This window comes from Nematostella vectensis, chromosome 6 (assembly GCF_932526225.1).
Source record: "Nematostella vectensis chromosome 6, jaNemVect1.1, whole genome shotgun sequence".
Classification (NCBI taxonomy): domain Eukaryota; kingdom Metazoa; phylum Cnidaria; class Anthozoa; order Actiniaria; family Edwardsiidae; genus Nematostella; species Nematostella vectensis.
Window position 1 is genome coordinate 3,484,262 of NC_064039.1, and position 16,568 is coordinate 3,500,829.

General features: G+C 38.4%; 1 protein-coding gene across 39 annotated transcripts; it reads left to right on the top strand.

Annotated features, from left to right (window-relative positions):
- The first annotated feature begins 1,011 nt into the window (after positions 1 to 1,011).
- LOC5507355 (caldesmon) lies at positions 1,012 to 16,352 on the top strand. 39 transcript variants are annotated; one of them, XM_032375922.2, is made up of 23 exons: positions 1,012 to 1,172; positions 1,548 to 1,627; positions 5,973 to 6,090; positions 6,543 to 6,572; positions 7,127 to 7,174; positions 7,565 to 7,594; positions 7,945 to 7,980; positions 8,310 to 8,336; positions 8,416 to 8,442; positions 8,552 to 8,584; positions 8,877 to 8,906; positions 9,087 to 9,125; positions 9,223 to 9,258; positions 9,921 to 9,962; positions 10,529 to 10,621; positions 11,376 to 11,593; positions 11,687 to 11,754; positions 12,124 to 12,157; positions 12,256 to 12,273; positions 14,308 to 14,589; positions 14,826 to 15,002; positions 15,243 to 15,301; positions 15,666 to 16,352. In XM_032375922.2, exons 1-23 carry the CDS (start codon positions 1,163 to 1,165, stop codon positions 15,772 to 15,774), a joined length of 1,644 nt encoding a protein of 547 aa, XP_032231813.2. In that variant the 5' UTR covers positions 1,012 to 1,162; the 3' UTR covers positions 15,775 to 16,352. The 39 variants fall into 39 exon arrangements, with proteins under 39 accessions (XP_032231813.2, XP_032231832.2, XP_032231817.2 ...); XM_032375928.2 differs by lacking the exon at positions 1,012 to 1,172 and adding an exon at positions 1,231 to 1,418; XM_032375941.2 differs by lacking the exon at positions 15,243 to 15,301.
- Positions 16,353 to 16,568: the final 216 nt, after the last annotated feature.

Consider the following 16,568-nt stretch of genomic DNA (forward strand, 5'->3'; position numbering starts at 1 on the left):
GGTATCGGTTCGGGTCCGAGGATCAGTTGGGGTACTTTTGGGGATCATTTCGGGTCCTGGGATCGTTTCGGGTCCTGGGATCATTTCGGGTCCTGTACACCCCCAACCAGAGGGTTTTTTTCACGCTGTATCGGAGCCTTTTGTAATAAGAAAGCTGACGCACTTTGTTTAAAAATCTGACGCACCCAAGGATGTTTATCGTAGCATTTGGCAAAAAATAGTTTTACAGACAGCTTCGTTATGTCTAGTTGCTACTATTGTTAGAGGGCGTTTAGTCTCTCTGGTACCAACAAAGGGGAAGGGTGGGGGGGGGGGGGAAGGAGGAAGGGTGTGGTTAGACAAGTCATCACATGGTCGGTTCCTTTTGAATATCCATGATCCATATTCAATACGAATGCATGCAAATGAACCAAGTCGATTGCTTCATTTCCATGCATTTGCAGTAAATACGGCTAATGGATAATGCGACGCTTGAAGTTAGCCTCGGCGAACCAAGCAGCAAAGAAATACTCTGGGGACGAGATTGGCTTCGCGGCTAAAGTGGAGGCGCGGCTTCTACCGACCTCACTATATGGGAGTCTTAAAAAACTCCCCCCCCCCCCCCCCCCTCCCGATGCGCTTGCATGGAAGACTATCGATGTCCACTATCAAAACTGGACCTCAATAAAATTGGTGTGATATTGTTTTATTGGAATAATAAAATAAACAGAGCATGGACTTCAAACAATCCATATCTGTGTACATCTGTTGTCAATGAGCTGCAAAATACGTATTGCTAGTTATTCCATAAGACTATTCATTAAAATAAAATAGAAAATAGTTTAAATTTTTGTGAATGTTTTGAATAGCCACTCAATCTCGATAAAGCCGTCTTATCCCCGCATAATTGCTTATTTATAGCTTTAGAGAAGATGCAAAAAGGCATCCCACGGGAGCTATCTAAAAGAACAATCAAATGCCTTAATGCCGAACCGGCCAAACAACCAATCAGATAGCTTGTTTTGCTTCGGTTAATGCCCAACTTGGTAATGAATTCATACGCGTCACTCCTTCACATCTATCCGTATAGCTAACAAGGCCTATAGTCCACTACAAGCGGTGGAATCCCTTCTCATATTCACCCCGAGCCCTTCTTTACAAGTACTTAGCTCCACGTGAAAACATGTCCGAAGGTAAAGTTGCTAGAGTTCGGGCGCGAGGGGGCAAGGTCGTGGGTAACTCGGCGATACTAGGAGTTACAGTACACCCAACACTGACTATCTGGGCTAATTGAGCGTAATATGCATACGGGAGCAGACCACTTGGGCTGCGATAAGTTGTGATTTGTTCTTTTGACTTTCGCTGTGACCTCCGGTTAAAACAAACTGTTGTTAACTTCTGTAACTTTTAAATTTTAAGCTGTATCGTATCGCAAAAAGGTATAAGTGACCGAGGTGGATTTTTAAATTACGTTTTTGTTTGAGATGTAAAGTAATTTGGTTGAAATTTGTTGTGGGACGTAGTTTCTAATAAATTATTTTCGCTTTTGTTTCATTGTTTTTGTTCAGATCTTAGCGAAGCTGCACGTCGAAGGAGGGAGAGAAGAGAGCAAATGAGGCGAGAACTAGAGGAGTCAAAAGCCGACGAGGTTTGTATGGGAAAACAAGCTCGATAATGTCAACTATGCATAGCAAGCGGAACCCCCTCGAATGCTTAGACTACAGTTGGGAACCCATCAAACTGCACACCAAAACGTCACTAAAATGGCTTCTGTTATATCAATTACAGCACACATAAAACCCGTCAAAAAGTCCCCCCGAATTTAAACGGAAGTAAAACTGGTTAAATTATCAAAGAGCAGTTGCAATTTCATGGGACAAGAACCACAAAATATCACAAAACGGATACTTGTTATCATTTTACAGCGACACCATAAATACTCTTCAATTCTAAAGCATATCCAGAAATTGGCAATTTCTAAATTTAGTTGAAACTTCTCTTGTGGTACACGGCCCGGGATCTTCACAAAATTCCGATTGGCTATTTTAATGAACACGGGTATGCGAGGAATATGCATAAGTAAAATAAAATATTTTGCCTAAAGTTTACTCAAGATCAATGTAAACAAAAGAATGCCTTCGGTTTAGAGTTGACTCCTGAGCGACTTAATCAGTCTTATTGTAACTCTTGGTCCAATATAAGTTACTTTTGTTTGGCAATTATTTACATATAGTATATTTTCTTTTTTGTGGGTTAGATTTTTCTGTAAGGTGCAAAGTATTAAACAAATGTTATTCAAATTAAATTCAATTTTCAACACGATTAATCTTTATTATAGTAATAAAATATTGTTCCCCTTTAGTGTTTTTTTTTTTGCCATATGGGATTATTTGTTAAGCCCATAATATCTGGCTTAGAATAAAAAAAGAAAATTAATATATAGTTACAACTTTTTGGTTCAATTGAGAGAAATTTAAAAGGCTAAAAAATCAAACCGTATTTGAAAAGGCTTTTTTACATTGTTTTTTTTTGTTATTACTTGTCAAGAGGGATATTCAACCTCACTATACATACCCAGCCTACCCCCCAGAGCAGAAAGTTCAAATCGACAGTTCTTGGTGCAATGCTAAACTACAACTTAAAATTAGAATGATTCACATTAAAAGTTCGTATGTGATATATATTTTAGCAGATGAAAACTAAATATTAAAACAACAGAAAAGCAAAGCAGATCTTATGATGCAATTTGTGATAAGATAAGTAAGGGAAATCCATATTGAAGAAGCCATAGACCTATTAAAATTCAGACATTTCTGTCTCTGTGGTTGCTGGACTAGAGATTATTTTAACAAGCTCTAGTCTGGTGGATTGGTTAGATGTGTAACAAAGACATACACACTAACAGATTTCTGTTCAATCAAATCAGAGCTGTGTGTATGGTGATAATTTTTCAGGACTATATTACTCAAGCTGCTTGAGATTCAATTTTACTGTTCTGTGACTCTGACAGATTTCTGTTCACTCAAAATCAGAGCTGCTTGTATTGTGATAATTTTTCAAAGCTATATTGCCCTAGCTGCTTGAAATGGAATTTTACTGTTCTCTTCACTCAAAATCAAAGCTGTCTCATTCTTACCAGATTTGTGTGGTGATTATTTTTTAGGACTATATTATGCTAGCTCCTGATAATACCTACTGTTTTTAAAATGAGTGCTTTCAAAGTAATGGATCATTTTCCTCTGTCTTGAAACTGTTTTCTTGCTCTGTTGTATCTCTCCATTTAGGCATGAGCCAAGGCCATAGTTTTCATGGTGTAAAGCTTTTTCATAGAGCTGTCATGAATAACCACTTTACTGTGGTTTGTGTGCTGACTTCCAGCCCTATATACAGACTAAAACCTTAAACCTGTCACTTATCATGAACCAATCACATCTTAAGGATCTGTATTGGAATGCTTGCTCACATGTGTGTCCTGAGGGGGATAGATCACTGAATGTCTCTAAGTAAAACCTAGATAGACTCTACCCAAGGCCATTAATAGATTGGTAAATGTTGTCATTGAAGTCTTAAATACTCTAACATCCAAGAAATGAAGCAGTGTATAATTTAACCTGGAGTGATTGACAGTTAGGAAGTGTCAGAGTGGGGCCTGGGACAGATGAAACAAGAGCCCCTATTAATGACCCTGTTATTGGATATGGGCAAATAGTTGTTGGCTTCTGAATTAATTCAGGTAGTCCTGAAGACCACAACTCTTCACTCCCCACAATCTGTCTCAGTGCTTGTGGGAACTCTCTCTCTGGCTAGTTTACCCACCTCTCTGTTCAAGCACCAAACTTCTACAGACATTAACTTAAATTAATCACAATGGCTGATGTAAGTACATTTTCCCTGATATTTCTCCTTGCATGTTTTTGTTTGGGGTATTTTTTGGATTTGAGCAAGCAATCACACCCATGGTGATCTGTTATGTTCCAGTCTGTTTCTTGTATCTGGGTCTAGGTTCAGGGTTTGAAATATTAGGCAGGGTCTAGAAGTTTATGAACATGCAAGCAGACATGCTCTATTGGAATTTTCTCTGAACTGCTCTTTTTCTGGCTTGAATGTGAGGGAATGAAATGATAGCAGAGACAGAAATTTTATGGAACACTGGCTAAGTGTAAATATAATGTGAGTCTATGCTGTCAACAGAGGCTGCTTTTCAACTCTAACTTTATCTTGCCAATATAGTTACCTTATAGATATAATTCATTTTCAGATAGTTTTTATATGGATTTAAACCCTTATTTTTGCTAGAAGTTTATTCCAGACTTTGACACACAGAACATGCTTTTAGCCAACAGTGCTACTCAAAACACCTATGAAATTGTCTAATTGTGATTTGTAAGGTATAGCAAAGGTGTCAGCTATAATAAATATAAGCTGTTTCTTTGTGGACATTAGAGCACAACACTGTGAAGGTGGTGAGGCCATACACAATGGTAACATCTCACTTTATGCCACCAGAAATTAACAGACTATTAACTCATTCTCCCTAAAATCCCCTTTGGCAAATTATGCAAGCTTTTATCAGTCTTCACACAAAAAAATATATATCCATCAGTCTCCTCAAGAAACACACACTTAAATATTCTTGTGAAAATTGTACTTTTGATGGTATCATAGTCATATACAAGAGAAAAATATCATTATTGCAGTATTTGTGTGAGCTGTTGATTTATACCCTAATGTACAGATCCTATTTCAGTATTCAAACTATTTGGTAACAGAAGGCTCTTTCATTCTGGCCAAAAGAAAGTGTAGAAAAATAAATCCAATCATAGATATTTTTCTCTCCTATTAAACTTTAACTAGTCTATGCTGAGATGCTGAGAGCAAATAAAAAGGAGGTTCTACTGAGAATGGCTCTTCTATATTTGGGCATATTATTTGATTCAGTAGACCATGAAATTTGGTTCAATTTAATCCTGTAGGTCACGCATTATATACCCCACCCATTCATAGTTGAACATGCCATGCATGCCTAGGCCCTGTTCTTGTATACTTTTGCCTGAAACACTGGTTTTCAAGCAGCAGATAATTACATAGGACATATCCGAGTGTGTAAATCATACTAGATTTGTATGTACACTTTTTAAATCAATTTGCCCTGGATTATGCAAGTTAAGGTTATCTCTTCTAAATTCAGTTATTTAGGCTGATAGTTGAAGTGCATATATTAAAGGGGTTCAAATTTCAATAAGGATTCTCACATGAATACCTGATGCCCAATGCTTTACTATAAGCTTTAGATAGTAATTCTCTTGTAATTCTATCTATTTCTAAGTGAAATCCCTTGACATCTGATTCTATTTCTAGACCTCTAGTGGATCAGTAATGGCTAGCCATGGAGCAGATTTTGCCCCATTTTATTGTACAATTGTATTTGTATCTTGACTGCATGACAGGGCATTCAAGTGTGTTATTAACTCCTTAATAAGATTAGATGCACCTGATTGGGTATCTACTGTGTACTGAACAAAAAAAATTTGCTTTGATGCTCCTAAAGACTATTTATTTGCTGTTACTGCAATTTTTAGTTTGCTAAAATGGTTTAAAAACAGTTGTGTTCAGAGAGTATTATATAGTGAAAATTTGAATTTAAATAACACAATAAATGTATTCCAGAGATGTATATTACATAAGTTATAATTCTAAAAAGCCAAAGCAGGGGTAACTCCTTACCCTTCCACATAGCTGTCAACCTCGCTTTAGGAAAAATACTGAGAAAATACAGTAAATTAAATGTATTAGAAATACCAAGATAGCTAATACGGGAGAATACAGTATATGTATGGATATTTTCAAGAAAATTAGGCTTGAGAAAAGGTTCAAAATAGACTCCCACCTAATGCGGGAGAGTTGACAGCTATGCCTCCATTTTTGTATCTATTTTTTCAAGAAATTTACGAAAGATAATATTTTTGCGATGTAATGTTTCTTGGTTTATAAAGGATGACGCTGCTGCTAGAAGGGAGGCCCGCAGACGAGAGCGTGAGGCAAGACGCAAGCAACGAGAGCAGGAGGAGGAAGAACCTGCCCCTGCTCGGTCTAGCCGACGAAGAGATCAAGGTAAGCCATAATACCCACTCATTGAGCTGTAGTCTTGGCTCAAAGCGCTCGAGGTTGCAGTAATAGAGTAAACAACCTTACTTTGAGATATCAATTTTAGCCTTGCATATTGAATCAATGTGCATTTTAACGTCTATAGATTGTTAAGCTTTGATTACATATTTATTGATTGAATAGTTTATAATCTGTAGTAAATCTATATGTTTTTATGACATCTGTCTTATTCTAACTTAAGTAGTATTGGTAGTTATTATAATTGGTTGATAAAATGTAGACTGAACTACAAAATATTAATTATTCTTATTTAGTCAGTACTATGCTAAGTATCTAAAAAGACTGTAAATAGTAGTAACAGACTGAATATTACACAAGCTGGTGTGACAACTCGCTATACCATACGTAAGCAAGTAAGCAACAGATACAGTACTGTTAAACACATTTGTTCAATACAGATACAGAGGAGACTGACAGCTCTTCCAGAGGTATGCATACGTTCCATTTCTTAACACAATATACCCCATTATATGGTTTCACAATATGTGCAGTCAATCATATAATTTTGAAAGTAACAGCACTTATCACCCAGTAAGTATCAGAGCTGTGGCATTAGTTTAGAAATCTTCATCACTAGTAACCTTACCCATTCCTATCTTATTCTATTTTCTTTGAATTAATGAAAGAGGGTTGACAGAACATGGCACTCATGTTTATCATCTGTGGTTTCCGTGTCTATATGACGCAAAACCTTCATTCTCACAACCTCATAAAGCATTAATAATATTCTATAGCCATCCAATCAATGTCACAGCTACAGTATAGTGCTGTTACTATTGGAATTGTATGACAAAATTATAAATTGGGTCACTATTGCACTGTTTGGAATTTTTTTGTTGCACTGTAAAACTTAATAAAAGCATGGCAAAACAGACCATAGGGGTATGAGACTAGCATGAAATATTTTGACTTCTTACCTTGTTCATAAAGTTTAAATTACAATTAAATTAACCTCAACTAATGGCTACAACTCATACTACAGATGGATCTGGGTATATTTCATCTCGTCGACGTCGTGAAGTGGAGAAAGGTATCAATATAGTGTGGTCTAGGATCTCACAAAAAGTTCAAGATTAAGCAAACTAGTGAATGCCTTTTTATCGTTTCTGTTAATTCAGACAAGTAGTATGACTAAGCATATCATTTTGAAATAGGTAAAATGTACAGAGAATTATAAATCTGCTGTGCCAGATTTTGTTATGCCATATACTCAGTACCATGAAGGTTTATTTTCTTAATCTTGCATGCACTATGCATGTACAGAGAGCTCTGGGTTATCAGTGTGGTCCGATATACACTCATGCATGACTTATGAAACAAATTGCTTGAATGGTTCCCAGATGTTATTAACACACTAAAGTCACAATGAGTTGCACAACATATCACTAAATCATCTCCATTTATTCGTGCGATTTTACAGAGGAGGAAGAAAGGAAGCAGAAGGAGAAAGGTATATTGTATATCATTATTTAAAGTGCCCAGGGGTAAATTCTTATAAAAGCATCTTTATATGATTTACATGCTAGGTAATAAATCAAAATTATTATCAATATTTATTAAAAATGGCTGGTATTAGCTCACGTAGTAGTTTTTTGTGGGTATTAGAGGAAAGAGAATAACTCTTATTCCCTTTGTCTCTTTTTACTGAAACTCGAAGATAACTTTGCTAGAACTCAAAATAGGCCTGATTCTTTTCCAGTTCAATAACCATACCGCATTCTTTACCAGTTTAAATCCTCAATTTCACCCACTTGTCACAAAATTGTTATACTTATTCTTGGAACTGTACTTTGACAACAGAGGAGGCTGAAGCAGCGGAGAGGCAGCGCCAGAGAGGTACAGGCCTCATTTTATATTACACCCATTTATAAAAAAATTAGCTTGATATCTTTAATTTTAATATCAAGTACATACATTTATGGCTTTTTAACTATTTTATTCTTTATTCAATTCTTATAAGTCTTAATAAAAATCTACTCTATCTATTGATTATAGCTTTGTCTGGTCTGTACTAAAGTTATAATATATGGCTTGATAGCCTGAAACCAATGGTCTGTGATTGGTTTAGCATATTAGCTCTCAACCACTTCAATTCATCTCATTTGATTACATTGGTACTCAATGCATATTTCACTCATTCATTTTTCATTATCACTCATGTTTAGAAGAGGAGGAGCGCCGCAGACAAGAAGGTACTCTACATTAATTGTTGATCATTCATCAACCATCATTTGCTCACCCACTCATCTCTCCATCCATTTTCATGTTCAGAAGAGGAGGAGCGACAGCGTGAGGAAGGTACATGTCAATCATTTTGCTAGTATACATGCAGTACCATTATTATTCTGAATCCAAAGAAATTTGACATTAACGTACATTCACTTTCTCATTCCACTCATGTAAACAGAAGAGGAAGAGGAGAGGAGAAGACAAGAAAGAGGTACACATTCATATCCAGCCAACTTCATTACTAATTCATAATATTTATAAGAAAAGCATATTATCAGGATTCGTTTTAATACACAAAAGAAAGGAGAAATAGATTTCCAGCCTGTGGAACTGGCTGAGCTTTGTGTGAATATAAAATATCAAAAACTACCGAACTAGGAGGCCTGTGTTGGCATTGAAGCAGGCCATTGGCATATCTTACAACCTTATAGCATGTGCAGCTAACTAAAACAGATATCCTGCATGCAAACACTTACACGTTCATAAATTCACATCGTTAACAGAGGAAGCAAGACGCCGACGACGTGAGCAAGGTATTCTTGATGTACATAATTGCATGCACTTACAACTTATACCCCCTAGTACACACCAGAACTGCATGACTAAGCCTTGCTTATGGAAGAATTACACACTTTTACCAGTTTGATTTTCCTTTATACATTTCTGAGCACTGCATGTTTTGTTAACCACTACCGTATTCCTCATTGCTACAGAGGAGGAGGAAGAACGTGAACGTGCACGCCGCCGCAAAGGTACTAATCCCCTCGCATTTTTCCATGCCACTTTTCTCATTCTCAGTTTATAATCTCGTCCTATTACCATAATTCTAATAATCCAATGTCGTAACAGATGAGGAGCACTCTAGCCGATCACGATTTGGCAGAGGTAATCCATTCACACCATATGCATTCACCTAACATCATTCGTAGCCAAATAGCCTTACTTTAAACTGTGTGGAGTGATTTTAAATACTTTCTTAGGCTGTTGGAATACAAGCAACATACACCTTTTTCACAAAAGGTTGTCAGTGCAAATGCCAAATGGCTTATGGGTACTTATGATTTGTAGAATTAAATGTCAGAGTCAAGCATTGGTAACCTTTAATGGATAATTTTTTTTTGCTTTATCCATATTCTCTGAGACGCATTGTTACTTTCGGTTGTAGAACTGCCATTTGCCAATCGCCGTTTGCCATTTGCACTGACAACTTTTATTGAAACAGGTGTAGCCTCGTAGATCAGCAAACACATTGGATTTTACTTAGTGCATGTTCTTAAAGGCTTACATCTATGTTCAAAATTATTTGTAATAGAGATAACTAAGCCTAATTATCCCAAGTGTTGTGAGGCTTAGACAATAGTACAAATTTAATTAGATTTAAACAATAATACTGTATTATTTACTCCTATTCTTCTGAAGCTTTTTTAATCTGAAGTATCAGAACTGATATATTAATATGTCTTCCTGAAAAAATTAGTTTTGCCTTAGCTTTAATAAATGTAACATGACCTGGCTAACACATACGTGTTAATAATACCCACTAACAGATCAGGAGGACAATGCACCATCACGCCGTCGCCGCGGAAAAGGTAAAGCAACAGCTGATTATTAATTGGTTTTATAACCTGACTGCAAAATCTAATTTCCCTTGCTGTAAAAGCAAATCTGCCAAGAATATAGTAAAGGTTTGACAATTCTAACAGCACTTTGTGTAATAATAGTAATGTATTAAAAATGATTCTTGTTTGCAGGTAAGATTATCAGTATAGTTTCCAAACAAAAAGGATGTTACTGTATTTTTGTTTTCCTCAAAACTTCATACTGTAACCCTTAGACAAGTATATCAAATTTAACCAGTTAAAAGTCAAGGGAATCTTGGAAAAGTATCATTTTACTTTTACTTACTTAGTGTCCAGATAAAATCATCCATAGGAATTATGTTTTATTTTTCTTTGCCATGCCCTCTAGAAACTCACTATTTACCAATGATGAGCTTGATTAGAAAGGTCAAAAATGTGTTTATCAAGAAGTGTTGATTCTTTAACAAATGACAGGTTTGTCTAGTGAGGACAATTCTGTAATAATGACGTAACATGTTTGCTTAGGAAGGTCAATTCTTTTACCAATGATGCCTTTTTCACTTTGTGTGTTGAAGAGGAAGAGGAGGAAGCCACACCACCCCAAGATAATGAAGAGGCTGAAGAGGAAGAAGAGACCATCTTTGAACAGATGTCTCCGCAAAAGAAAGGTTAGAATCTTTGTCGTCCTAGCAAAATACCATGTGTTAAGTAAGCAATCATTTTCATTGTCTGAATAAAAGAAATTATTGCAATATTAATTTTTCAACAAAGAGGAATTGTTACAAAACAATAGTAGCTGTCTCGTGTTTATCAACTGTGTCACATGATTGCGGCTTGCACAACCTAAGTTCATATAACAAGAAAACCCAGGTTTATGAATATGAACATTCGGACACAAATCGTTTATTAATTTGTTTGAAACTTTGTGATTTTTATTAACTTTATTTTTATCACTTTGCATGTTTTATCGCTATTTTATCCTTAGCTCTACAGCCCTAGTAAATTAGTTTTAACAGCCATGTATTTTTTATGCAAGTGCTGAGCGGGAATGAAATTCAAGAGAGTAGAGCTCTAATGAACAATCTCAGTGAGCCTTACTGCCCTTGTTTGAAAAAGCTATATATAACAGTAGCGAATCAAGGGGGAGGGTTCAGGGGGTTTAAACCCCCCTTTGGGTTGCCAGAATGCCACATGTAACAAAACAAAATTACACCCTTTCCCTTTGTCACTGAGTAGAACCCCCCCCCCCCTTTAGTGAAAAGCTAGATCTGCCACTGTATGTTTAGTCCACCACACCCCCCCCCCTTATGTCACATCTAGCAACTTCTTTCGAGTTTCATGATTTATTATAGATCCCCTTCTTCTTTTTTCATGTTCACGTCTTCAGCCCCTTTTTTACCCTACCATTGTTGTGTCGTATAGCCGCCATTCTCGAGGGCTTGGCCGCGGAGTTCCGTCGAATTGTAGAAGCCCGTGATGCGAAGGGCCAAATGGTAGCAGTCTCCGCCCAAGAACTCGACGAGCTCGACCTCAAAGTGCGATCACTTAGAACGCAAGTACGAAAGGCAGAGGAAACATCGAACGCTCTACAAAAACAACAGAAAGAGCTTGAGATCAAAATCAAGAACAATGAAAACGACGTAAGATTTCTCAAGTCACTACTACTTTGTGTTGGTTAGCAGTGTTGATATTTAGACACAACAAAGCAATGTTTGTTTTCTTTGTTTTAACAGGTTAAAAGACTAAAGAAAGACTTACAAGCTGCCGAGGCAGAAAACGAACTCGCCATCAAGGAGGGAAAGTAAGCACATTTTTCTCATCATCTAATCTATAAAAAATCGACGTTTCTATCTGACAGACAGACTGCTGGCTCAACCCACCTCAGCGGCATCGAATCGCTACCGTTCGAGTGGCACTGGGGCGAGATTGTGTTAGTGCGGATAAGCCGCATTGCGCTGGGCTCATAAGTATGAGCAAGAGAGCATAAGATCTTATGCTCTCTTGGTATGAGATGAGCCCTTGGTTTGCGTAAAAATATTCTCGCGCTAAATAAAAATTTAAACCATTGCAAAAGTAAGGGACGCTGTCCAAAAAATACTAAAAAAAATGCTCATTAATCAAAAAAAGATTAGTCTCGAAAACTCTGTTCAAACTCTCATTTTTTTTACAGGAAAGTTGCCCCCACCACACGCGTCGCACCAACTGTGAGTTTTCTTTGCGACAATTTTTAATTGAGAATTCTTGATCCACGCACTAACTATATCGTTCTTTTTTTTTTCCATGAAATTGCTTCAACCATCAGCAAAAGAAAGCTTCTCCGGTGAGTTGATGCCACATAAATAAAGTAGTAAAGTTAAACTTGTACTCATGCGCTTTAATTCTCACACCGATACATGCGCGAACACATTCGTGTCATACTCATTCAAAACATACTTTTTGAAAAAAAAGTAAAAATTATAGTTTTCTTCACCAAGCTTGCTGAGCCGGTCAAGCAGGTTTTTACGCGGAACCAGTTTTTCAGGTTTTCGGTGCCCGCGCAAATCTTTGGAAACCCAAGGGACATTTTTCCGCGAGGTAGGAAAGATCGCTCCCTTGGGTTTTCTTTAGCCGTGTTTGGAGTAGGTAACTAAGTATTCGGCTTGTGTTTCAGTGGGGCGGTTTCGTCAACGTGGTGCGCAAAGCTCAGAGTGCGGCCTGGGAAGAGAAGTTCAAAGCGATGAAGGCCAAGAAACAGAGCAACGAGGTAAATGAAATGTACATGGAATCAGTTGTATTGAAAATTATCAAGAAAGGGTACCTTTCATGTGAATGCGTGCGGCAAAAAGGCGGGCTTTTAAATGTCGATCAGTCATCTTGTTGTCATGATTAAGATTTGACGGTCTATTTGATGGACGACTGATACTTATTTACTTAATTGGATTGGAAGTATCTCTGTCACTCGTCCTAGTTAGCCGATGGAATGACCTGAGCAAGGGTCTCCTCTTCTGAGGGTCGGTATGTGTACGCATTTCTGTACTCCTCGGATAATTATTTTTTCCCCCATTGCAGCCCAAACCAGACTGGATGACGAAAGTGAAGAAGCCAGAGAACCCCCTTATGGCCATGAAGAAGCCGGTCGCCCCGGCCGCCAAGCCCGAGGCTAAGCCCCAATGGGCGCAGACCAAGCTAAAGAAGGGCGGAGGAGGCGGAGCAGATGAAGCCGGAGGCAAGAAGGAGCGCCCCGGATGGACCGCGCGCTCTCTCAAGAAATCCGAGAAACGAGGCGAGGGTGACGATGAGAGCACAAGGAAACGCCAAGACTGGAGAGAAGGATTGAAGAAGAAAGATCACTAGGCTTTCTAGCACCTTATTTGTCCAACTTGATATTAAGTTACCCAGCTTAGAACTTTGGAATTTGAAAAAAAAAATGTTTATACCACTTTAAAAAGGATGAACCTTTAGTTAATCTTTTCGCGGGGTCCTTTGTAGAATAGATTTTTCATCTCTATGATTTTAGAGGCTGTAGTGATTATCATCTCAAACGTGCACATCTAGTCTTTGTCTCAAAAGATGTGGATTTCCTAGCGCTAGAAGCCTTGACGGGGTTATACATGTGAACGTTCGATGAGTATTTTTTATCTTCACGGAGGTGAGGGGATTTTGCGCAAAGGAGTTCTTGAGGTCCGGTGATGGCCAAGCGTGAGCCAAGCATCCAAACTCAGAATACACTTTATCCCCTTCTTATGAGAGACTATTTTTTGCACAATTTCTTAAATATTTTTACCAAACCATTGTATTTTTTAGACATATTGCATTATTATTTTTTCAATAAAACTCAGTGAAGGACCGAGTATGCATTTCATCTATTATTTTGAAAAGTCTATGAAACGTGCGGCGTAAAAAAGTGATTTTCATTAACCCGTGAAATACACTGTAGCGTTTTATGCTTTATTGCGATCTAATTCCATTGTTCTCTTTTTTTGTTTTCCTGACTATTAAACTTTGACTATCGCACTTTATTTCACGGGTTAATAAAAACCGCTCTAACATCCCATAGCTATTAACCATCTCCCATCCTCACAAAACATCTCTCTTACCAGCTCCTCCTTCCATAACACGCCTCCCTCTCGTACTGCTAACAGCCGCCCTTCCACTCTTACCAGCTCCCTACTTTTCTGAAAAACCCTGTCCTACACTTGCAAACCCTGTCCTACTCTTGCAAACCCTGTCCTACCCCTACAGGACACTCCACCCTACCCCTCTCAGTCCTATGAGGAAAACCTGTCTGTGTTCAAATGTTGAACTAACGTGAAGAAATTATAAAACTCACAACGATATACCTCCACCTCATACGAGAGTTTTACATGGTTTACAGGATATACCAGCAAGTACTGAGAAAGCTTCGAAAAAGCCGGAGATAAGACAAAAAGTTTTTTCATTGGAAAGACGAAAAACTCAAGGAAAAGACAGACCAGATGTCAAACCTAAACCGAAATGGCAAAATCTATCTTTGAGGAAGACAGAAGGGCCCAAGGCACCACTCCCGACAGTGGAGGTGTGGAAGTCATGTCGACCTGACTGGTCTAAGGATCTATCGCCTACGAGTAGACTGAGAAAAAGAGAAAATGTGGATATGAAAAGCATTAAAGAAGCCTCGGTAAGTTAATTGATTTAGTATCTTTCCGGTTTATGCACCGACTATCTCCAAGAATTTGGCCACCGTTTCATAGCACAACACAAGTTCACAACACAAGTTCAACGCACTAATGGCCACCGTTTCATATCACAACACAAGTTCACAACACAAGTTCAACGCACTAAGTAATCGCTGCTAAATTTCCTATGTAAAATCCAACGCCCCTCTTAACATATCATTTGTCTCATTCATTTCAGACAGATACCAGTCTTCCTCCTAGGGTGCGACCACGATCTCGAACAGCGGATAACCGCAGTACATCAGACATGAGTGCGCAAAGAAAACTTCTCACCGCTGACCTACAGAAGTCCCTCCGAACCAAATTTGGAGAGACACCGAAGATCAGCTCTGAAACTCGACCCTGTGCCCCGAGGGTGAGATACATTGGAACTATTTAACAGGAGCGATTTTATTATACGACATTGTCCGAACCTGTTCTGTTCTTTATATTGCACGATTACCCTGGGTACCAGTGCCTCCAGCGAAGCCCGTCACGGCATTTTGGCTGGGCGTTACTGGGCGAGAGAAGTCTGGAGGCTCTGGCACCCAGGGTATTGCACGATTGTTTGATGACGTTCACATTCAGCATAATCACGTGCACATCACGTTTTCAGAGACGCGGTGGGCTTGAAGATGATCCTGACACTTCGCATACTCACAAACCCGATGTCAGGTATATCCGACACATGCGCTACCGTGTATACGTGTGGAATTATTGTGGACATATGCAGAATAGGGGACCGATTGGCGGGGTCAAATTGTAAGGTGGGATAGTGACGAATTCGTTGATGGGGTGGGGCAAACTGAGGAATTGGAAAGGGATACCTGACATGATATTGCTATAATATTGCGAATATTCGCATGAACGGGCCCGATTGGTATGGAGAAACTGTTGAGGGAGCGCGTGATTTTCCCCCTTAAATCTTGTTCTAAAAACGTAATATGTTTTGAGGTTTTATGAGCATTTCCGCTCATATATTAACTGATCCGTAAGTTATAAAATCAGGTAAAAATAGTATTTTTTTTTCCTTTCGCAGGAAATTTGCTGATCACCGCCGGAACGTTAGGCTAAAAACTCGACATCGGCCAAGTACGAACCCGGTCAGGGGACTGAGAAAGAGGCGAGATGTCAGAAGCGAGTTGTGACGTCATTTATCTAGCATTTCTACGGTCTTCAACCCACGGGCTATAGGATAATTTGATTCCGACATGAAGTCTAATGTCTTTTTTAGTGCTTGCGACCTTTTAAACGACGCGCTGTGTAACCGCCGCCACCTTGTAAATGAGTAACTAGTCGAGTTACTCAAGCGCGTAGGGACAGAGCTCGCTGCAGGAGCGAAATAAGGCAAATACATCCAGTCAAATTAGGAATACGAGCTTATTCAACACTAACAAGACATTAGACATCATTTTGGTGTAAAATTATTCTGTAGCCCGTGTTGAACCTGCTACACTTTCTTCAGTCAATTACTCTGCATTGACTATGAGTTATTGTCTAAGTAAATGCAGAAAAGGATTAGGCGATACCAAAAAATTAAACAAACGAATGAATCGAATTGTGTACATAATTATGAATAATAGTAAAAAAAAAAAGAACTAAATCAATACATAAACAAAAAGTTTTATGGAATGAAATAAATAGCGCAATGATCGTGTCAACAAATAACCCCATACAGGCTCTCGGCCTTGGTCGCATTGAATCAATAAAAAAGCCTAAAACTCTTGCCTCTTGTTTTTACTTTCGATTAATTAAGTGTAAAAAATGTTATAATGTACGGAATATCGGCCTATCAGCTGACAGAACGATGGGCGTGGTCATGCACACCAAGCTCGAGCATAATCTTTATGCACGTGGTATATTCTCTCAAGCAAGACTACATGGTTGATGGAGGAGCGGAACACGAGGCTCGCGGTGTGGACAGTGTTGTTGGAACATTATC

Bases quoted from the DNA above. Each gene is read 5' to 3' on its own strand.
- LOC5507355 (XM_032375922.2), top strand. The intron at 11,594-11,686 runs GTAAGATTTCTC...TTGTTTTAACAG, and splicing joins TCAAGAACAATGAAAACGAC to GTTAAAAGACTAAAGAAAGA. The intron at 11,755-12,123 runs GTAAGCACATTT...TTTTTTTTACAG, and splicing joins CTCGCCATCAAGGAGGGAAA to GAAAGTTGCCCCCACCACAC.